Source organism: Camelina sativa, chromosome 6, assembly GCF_000633955.1.
Source record: "Camelina sativa cultivar DH55 chromosome 6, Cs, whole genome shotgun sequence".
In the NCBI taxonomy this organism is placed as follows: domain Eukaryota; kingdom Viridiplantae; phylum Streptophyta; class Magnoliopsida; order Brassicales; family Brassicaceae; genus Camelina; species Camelina sativa.
The window spans coordinates 26,383,506-26,391,736 of record NC_025690.1 but is presented as its reverse complement, the minus strand read 5'-3'; the positions used below and the strand labels follow the sequence as shown (position 1 = coordinate 26,391,736).

At 39.4% G+C, this 8,231-nt stretch overlaps 2 protein-coding genes across 2 annotated transcripts; both read right to left on the bottom strand.

Annotated features, from left to right (window-relative positions):
- On the bottom strand, positions 1-5,211 carry LOC104793792 (protein HUA2-LIKE 2-like; the record flags this gene model as incomplete). The annotated part of the gene is given in 7 exon segments (XM_010520224.2): positions 1-34; positions 101-213; positions 298-406; positions 751-1,180; positions 1,686-3,653; positions 4,513-4,589; positions 4,982-5,211. Coding segments are annotated over 7 exon segments (2,854 nt in total), but the record flags the coding sequence as incomplete, so codon positions are not given.
- LOC104793793 (protein PALE CRESS, chloroplastic) lies at positions 5,652-7,485 on the bottom strand. The gene is made up of 6 exons (XM_010520225.2): positions 7,181-7,485; positions 6,901-7,095; positions 6,734-6,820; positions 6,592-6,642; positions 6,178-6,357; positions 5,652-6,078 (listed from the first exon to the last, which is right to left on the bottom strand). Exons 1-6 carry the CDS (start codon positions 7,397-7,399, stop codon positions 5,833-5,835), a joined length of 978 nt encoding a protein of 325 aa, XP_010518527.1. The 5' UTR covers positions 7,400-7,485; the 3' UTR covers positions 5,652-5,832.

The following is an 8,231-nucleotide window of genomic DNA, read 5'->3' as shown; positions in this document are numbered from 1 at the left end:
GCAGGATCCGTCTTTCAAGCCAAAGCTTCAAAACCTATAAATAGCAGAAATGTTGAGAAACAAGAACGATACAAAAGAGCTAACAAATATTATTGCATACCTTTAAGCACTGTTTCCGATTTTCTTGTGTGGTAGCTCCAGCAGGTACAGCAGCCGCCAATAGGCGAGGTAAAATTACTTGAATGGCTGAAAGATAAACACAACCAGTATCACCTGAAAAGTAGGGTAGTATTCATAGTCAATTCCGCAGTTAGATTTGCTGATGTGGCTTAACAAAACTTTTGCACAATGACATACCTTTCAGACCTTTGGAGCACTGAGCGATAGAATCCACAAGGAAAAATAAGTCCACCCTCCTCTTCAAGTTAGACTCACTTTCCAAAGTATGAGCCAAAATCTCCATAGCCTAATTCAAGAAGTTCATCAGGACTAATTATCAACGGGTAACACAAACAAGAATGCTCTCACAAAAACAATAAAACATGCAGAAAAGCAGTTCCCTTCTTCATCAACTAGGTGATCCACACACAAAATCTGTTACGGTCTCTTCCACATATTATCATATTATTACTCTATCTATATGGCATACAATAGAAAATGTTGCTTCTAAAGATAGAAGCAACATATCTATGTACCATGATATTAACAATACATCAGTAAGAAGGACGTCAAATTACAGAAAAGGAAAGAAACAGGTCAATAAACTCAGGTAATCAATAATCACAAAAGAAAAAAGGAAAAATCTTTTACCTTTGCAGACACACCAAATTTCATCAAGTCCATAGCCAAACGAGTTGCTCGGCCAATACTCTCCTTTGTCCGCACCAATGAGTCAAGTGCATCCTCAAAAGATTCACTAGTGGATTGCACATCACAACTAACAACTTTCTGTCCCTGACATACACCTGTTTCAATTTTCTCTTCGTTGACAATGGCATCGGAAACAATTTTCTTCTCACCAGATTGAACATTTGGGCTGCAACTACTGTTGTTCTGTATATCATTTGCACTTTCTGCGGTAGAAATGTGGTAATAAACTGAGTTGCTATGTGGAGTGCCCATCGCAGGAGTGTCTGCGATATTAGCAGGAGATAAACTCATTTGTTCACGTGAAAGGTTCTCAGATACTGAGACAGAATTGTTCGCTTGGACCTGTTGCTTCTGTTCATCAGTCTCGCCACTGCAAAAGCACAAGCAGTATACCCTTTTAGTGAACTAGTTCAGTGATGAAGCAGATGTCTGTATTGTCATTGGAGTTAAGATGATATAAAGATAATAGAAAACTGAATCTTACTGCTGCATGTCTGCCTACATACAACTCCATACACCTATCCTCTACATAGACTTCAAAACCACATCGGAACCAAAAATACTTAAAAGGAACAACCCCTAAAAGGAAAATGTACGAAGAATATTAATAATGATTCTTTTGTGAATCTCTAATGTAGACAGATTCCTAGTTCTGTGCTACATCACTCTACGTATGAGGACTCAATACGAAATTCCTGCTGAGCCTTAAGGAGAAACTTCTACACTACATTTCAAGAATACATTCACAAGAGTCTGAGACAGTACATGATTTAATAATTATAGAGACTAGCGTTAAAATAAATAAAAATAAATAATGATAGAGACAGTAAAAGCAGAATAGGGGCAGAAAGGAAATACTAACAATAAAAACTCACATCATGTTCTCCTGCTGACTGCCCTCAACAGCGTCCTCACATTTGCTACACCCTGTTTCATTCAGAGGTACATTTTCATCAACTATCACATCACTTTCAGTAGCGGAGATGGGTGGATTTGGTTGAGCTGGATTGGCAATAGCATATTCTTCACCCAGACATCCATGCTCTTCTTTCAGCAGCATGTTATCAGTCTTTTGCAGCTTCTCAATCTCCTGCTCAATCACCATTAAACAAGGCGATGGAGAATGCTCTACACCTTTAGATTGAACAACCTGCGCCACACAAGCATCATTATTGCCTTCTTCATTCAGATTTTCACGAGAATTTTCCAATGAGTCACAAGCATCTAGGTCCTGGCTTCTGTCCTGACCAGATAATTGAGAAGGTATACTGGATGAGCATATCACAGAGGCCTTGTCAGCAGATGAATCCACAGTATTGGGATCCAAGGAGGTTTCAATTTTAGTAACTTGATAGCACTGTACGACCGGAAGATCAGACTCACTAGTTGGCAGCTTCATTGGTTGTAAATCCCCGGAGCATATAGTTTCAGGGACACTAGCTGTCTGAGCTTCGCCAGCTGGCAAACTGCTAACTTGATTAGATTGGGATCGAGCTGCTTCATCATCTGGTGCCTTGCTAAGTTCATTCCACCCCATAGCATATTCACTCTCTCCCACAGTCTGAACGCAAGCCTCAGATGGAGACGGAACTACATTAACCATGTCACCTGAGAGCTTAGCTAAAAATCTAGATTCTTCGACTGCGATAGTATCTTGAATATAAATTATATCAGTAGGGCTTGTCTGCGCTATTGCACTGACCAGAGTGTCCTTAGGTGATCTTTTTTCAACCTGCGAAGAGCCATTAACCTCATGATTACCTAAAAATGCTCTACTCATCCTGACTCTGGCTCGTTTCAACAGAGGTAAGTGCTCATCCCCGTTTTCTTCACAAGGCCTCTCAGTAAACCTTTCATGAGAATTTTGTGATGTTCGAACATTATCACCAGCTCCAGCCTCAAGACCTGCTTCTGCCTCAACTTTAGACGTATGATCAACAAGATCACTAGTACCACGTTTCCTGGTCGGCTTTCTCTTCCTTCTCTTAACCATGGTATTAATTTGGAAGTTAAGCCCCTTGTTGAGCTCATAATCTCCTTCGAGAAACTCTCCACCAATATCAATTTGCTCGACTTTGGAACCAGAATCTAGACCATTGCCTTCATTCCAAGTATTATTATCAGATTCAACTGTCGCAATTTCAGAGGCATTTTCTTCGTCACTTCCATTTGAATTTAAAGCTGATGAAGCCACATCATCTGATTCAGAATGACCTGATAATCTTCTGATCCTTTTTCTCCTTCTTAATGCTCCATCTTCCACGTCATTTATACTCTGCCCACCATCGCTGTATTGCAACATGGAGCTTTGAAGCTTATATGTTTGCAACCTTGATGAACTTTTAGAGTGCTGAACCGAACAAGTTGTTTTTTGTGTTTTTTGGGGAGCACAATTCTGAGATCGTGCCCCTCCATTTCTTCTCCTTGAAGAATATGTTGCTATCTTACGTGGTTCTTTAGCAACTGCACTATCACAGGCTTCGTTACGTAGTATACTGTCATCACGCAGGGCTAGCATCTGTTCAGCAGCTGAAGCATCCTCATTTAGCAGAGTAGATTCATCTCTACCATGACTAGGATCAGACTTCATTTGTGTTAGACTTGTCCCAGTTGGAGTTTCACTGACCTGAGGCAGCAGTGTAGTATTCTCAGCACTCCCAAGAGTGGCTTCTTCAGAAGATTTGGGATCACCAGCTTGCTCTAGCTGCATAAGCTTCTCATAACTTTCAGTAATCTCCTTTACAGCACGAACAAAATCTGACCCTTTTGCATGTCGTTTTGTCAAAAGTGATTGCTTCTTCTCCTCTGTAAAAGCTTCAACATCAGCAGGATTGCAGAAAGCTCTGGACATGAAAAAAAAAAAACAACAAAATGTCACCAACTCCATATGATTACATACAAGAATAATTCTCACTGATCTAGTGGGCAGGGCAGAAAACGAGTACTGAGCAGTCTACATCATCAATAAACTTTGGCTCTTGCAAAGCACAGAATACTCTCAATAGACAACAATGGATACATCACTGTTCTCTATCCAACCACTAAGACTAAAAACAATATTCGAAGAACAGAGAATAAGCATTCTAAAGGCTTCAAGAACAATCTAACTTTTAAAAAAAATTCTAACCACAAACGAGATACTTTGCCGGGAAAGAATGCAACCAATATCAAATCAGATAACTATGCTAAACCCAAGAGTAGAAAATAAATGCCCAACAAGAAGCAAACGTTCCCAGCTATCTAGTAATAGAGACATTAGGCACTACACATACGAAAGATGACAGGGACACCCAGGGTGAAAATCACACACATACATATATATATATATATATATATATACACATGCATTCGCTACAATGCCACCCAGATAACATTAACAGCTCAAATGAACCCAGATGTGTGTAACAGGCATAATTGTAATCAAATACTGGAAATTATAAACTGTGATGTCATTTAGGTGTGGGGGTGGGGACAAAGTGCACCCTGCCTAACAATATAATCTAACATTGAAGCCGATAAACAAGGCTACTGACGAAAGAAAAAAAAACCAAAGGTCACGATGATGAAGTGAGCTCATGTGCAAAGGGGAAGGCCAGGGTGACAAAAAGAACAAACATCCAAATTAAAATCTTAGCATTCAACCACAGAATAGGAGCATAAGAAGAAGTATAGAAGAGGGTAAAGGTAAAGGTGAGAACTCACATCTGTTGTGTTCCAAAAAAGTGAACCAACACTTTCTTCCAATCAGTTGAATATCCCCACTTTTCCGGCTCACTAACCTGAAATTGCATTCAAGAAAAGTAAGCAGGTGGACCAGCAATCGACAAATGAAACCTAAAAATAAGGAGAGCCCTAAGAGAGGAGAAGAATATTAAGCATATTACAACAAAGACTTGACAAGAACATATATATAACCTATGAACTTAATATGGGAATTCTGATGAGGCTGCGGCTGAAGGACTATACTATTTGATTAGGCAGTTTAAGATCCAAGCTAAGATGATTTTTTTAAATCCTAAATTACGAGGAGAAGCAGATATATTGCCCCTCGATAGATAAAGGATAAACTGGGAAACACTAATAAACCATCCATCCATACAGAAGAAGAACCAAACCCAAAAGAAGAGAATAATAATTATTTCAGAAAGATGATGAAAAGAGAGGCTCATACCGCGGCAGGCCACGCAGGAAACCCTTTAACTTTGGCGAGCACAAGGTCGCCCACCTTCCACTGTCGGCAGGCGGCAGCTACGGCGGCAGCCTTACCACCGCCTTTCCTGCGGCTGGGAGCCATCAAGAAGACGATAAAATTAAACTGGAAAGAAGAAAAGAAGCGATTCTAACACTCGAAGTAAAGCAAGAATCGGAGGCGAAATTGGGAGTGTCTAGGGTTCTCGGTGACAGATGAACACGCAGGCATTGAAACCCCGGCCAATCGAAAGAAGTGGGTTTGCGAGACGGTGGAGAAACGGAAACCCTAATCGAGGGAGAAGACGATTTTGTTTTGCGGCCTGTGGGATTGTTTCGCTTTTGAGGAGGAAGAAGGGGATGATGATGGGATTATTCACACACGAACCTCCCAATAATAACTCGAAAAACTTAAAACAAAAATTGATGATATTATTCTCGTTAACATGCGCTTTGGCTGCTGCGTAGGTTAACGCTTTCCATGCCCCAACCACTACTACTACCGCCTTTCTACTTCAAAAAAATCCTTCACTGTTGAGGCCCATTAGTGACTTAACATGATGGCCCATTTGTGACTTTTACGACTTTTTCAAAGTTTTCATTTTAGGCCTTTTTGGGGTTGGCTAAAAGCGGAACAGCTGCAAATGGATTGAAAGCGGAAAAGTGATGGTGGCCGGCCGTGGTGGAGTTTTGATTATTGAGAATTCTAGAGGAAATATCGTATTTCCCACAAAACCTGATATTGACTTTGATTCATTTATATTTCTAAACAAAAAAACACCTACCTGTCTTTCTAGAGTCCATCAACCTGTTACGGTGTTACCTACCTAGTACCTACCACCTCAAGTTGAGGGCCAAATCAAGAATGGCTTCAACTTGACGGATGGTTCGCTGCTTCTCCTGCTGCTTAAATTTAAGTGCTATAGCTTCAGGATCAAGCCCTTCTCCTTTCTTACCAGTATCGGCATCTTCCTCTACTCTCACTTCCCGTAGCAATGCATCCACTTCTCTTACAAAGTCTACTCTCAAAAGGGTGTTGTCCGTCTCAGTCTCAATGGGCGGTCGCAACGGTCCTTGATGCTGCAAACACAGCAGTGATTCTTTTTTGTTCAAAGGCTTTTTTTGTTTTAAGAAAAATTAGAAAAGAACAATAAATAAAAACATAAAAGAAACTGGCACCATATCAATGTCGAATCCGGGTGGCATTAGAATGCTGAAGGGGTCTTCTCGTGGGAAGGTCTCAGCCATTCGTTTTCTGCAGTCCTTGAGCCAAGCATCGTCTTCAAAACCATCATGCATGTTTAGAAGATCATTCAGCAGTTTCATCGCAGGACTTGCTTGCCGTTTTAAGATCTCTGTCTGGATATATAAATAGAGAGAGACACTTGATATAAGGAATTCACTTTCACCAAAAGTACTTAGGTAGAGCTTAGCACAACAAAAGGATCATCATAAAAGGAGTAAGGCATCATATTCTTGATGACTAACTAATACGATTTAAAAACATCTTCCTTGACAAAATGAGTATAAGCAGCAGCCGCTCAAGGTTATATAGCATAGAAAGAAAAAAACACAATCCAGAGAAAAGAATACCTCGACTCTTCTATACAAAAGATCAAGACTTCGTCCGGCGTCCTTCTCATCCTGAAAGTAACACGGGACATGATGAGTGAAGAAGCCCACAGAATGAAAGAATCTAAGGAAACATTTCAATTCAAAAGGAACAAAATATTACATCGCGGCGAGCAAGGTCAAGGCGGTTCCATATAATCATGAGGACAAGCTCGTCAAGTTCTCCTTTCTCGGCTGCTTCTTCAATTCTCTACACACACGAATTCGTGAGAGAGAATCAGACCTAATTTTCTAACAAAAAAGGTTGGGAGGGACTTTAAAGTTTTTTACCTCTTCGACTTCCTCGGCAGCTCTGATGAAGCTGGAGACGAGCTTTCTGGCTTTCCTTAAGTCTTCCTCAGGAAATTCTTTCAACCTCATGCCAATTTCACGGTACTCTTCAATCTTTCTCTCCTCTTCTTCTTCTTCCTCCCGCTGCATCCGCCTCAATTCTTTCGTCTTCTCTCTCTGTCGAGCTTGCCATTCCTAAGGTTTAGGTATATCAAACAAATTAATCAGATTATTAAATACTAACACACAGAAACAAACGGATGAGGAGGAGGAGACGAACATCATCGTAATACTCCGGTGGCATTCCTTCTAGAAGCACTTCATCTTTTTCCTTCGAGCATCTTCTTATGAATTTATCGCCAGGAGAATTTAGACGAAGCAAACTAATTTTGGAGAACGAAATCGAGGACTCTCTACTCAGCAGCGTCTTCACTTCAGAAACAAGCCGAGGGCTGAACAAAGGAGATCCGCACGTTAGCACCAACGACGTCGCCGCCATAGCCGACCTTGAAGCTTTTTTATCTACAGTCTGGTTTTTTTTTTTTATTATCTTCTTCTACTTGTAATCTCGCGAATTTCGAAAATTAACCCCCGTAGTTAATAATGTCTCTCAAACCGGTCCTGGAATCTCAAAATGTTAATTGGTAAACCATGTTTGAGACCTTTTGTTCTTCAATTTTTTTTTTTTTTAATCATCTATATATACATTTTTTTTTGAAACATTTAACAAATAAATCCTGGAGTTGGAACTTATTTACAAGCATATCATTAGCATTAATTATTAATTTATTTTTTATTTAATTAATTAACATTAAGTTTTGATTTTGGAAAACAAGATTTCTCACCCTAATAAAATTTCCAAAACAATAAGAATCACTTCTTTTAACATTAAATATTAATTTTATAATTAATTTTATTATACTAAATTTTCAATTTTACAAAACAATACGAATTAATTCTAGAAACACACAGTATTTTTCTTCTATAAATCACTACTTATTTAATTGTATGTTACGGGCAATATATAGTTTAGCAGTAATTTCACCAACATAGCTTACTCCTGTATTCCTACTTTACTTCTTTCTCAAAATTTCTTTATTCTATTTCCTACATGTTCACTTTAGTTGTTCCGGTTAAAGCCGTTGTCTGTGAATTAATGTTACTCTAAATTATAAATACATAATAATACATAGACAAAGCTAATCTGAGGAATATAAGTGATCACCAACCACAGTTTAGATATTAGTCCGAGAAAAGAAAGTTGAAAGACGTAAAGCTAAAGTAGATGGCAAGTCTCCACGATGAGTTCAGTCGCTGCACCCATTGTCCCA

Coding starts and splice junctions, on each gene's coding strand:
- LOC104793793 (XM_010520225.2), bottom strand. CDS start 7,399: ATGGCGGCGACGTCGTTGGTGCTAACGTGCGGATCTCCTTTGTTCAGC. Junction 7,096..7,180: donor CACCGGAGTATTACGATGAT/GTTCGTCTCCTC, acceptor CCTAAACCTTAG/GAATGGCAAGCTCGACAGAG. Junction 6,643..6,733: donor TTGACCTTGCTCGCCGCGAT/GTAATATTTTGT, acceptor TGTTACTTTCAG/GATGAGAAGGACGCCGGACG.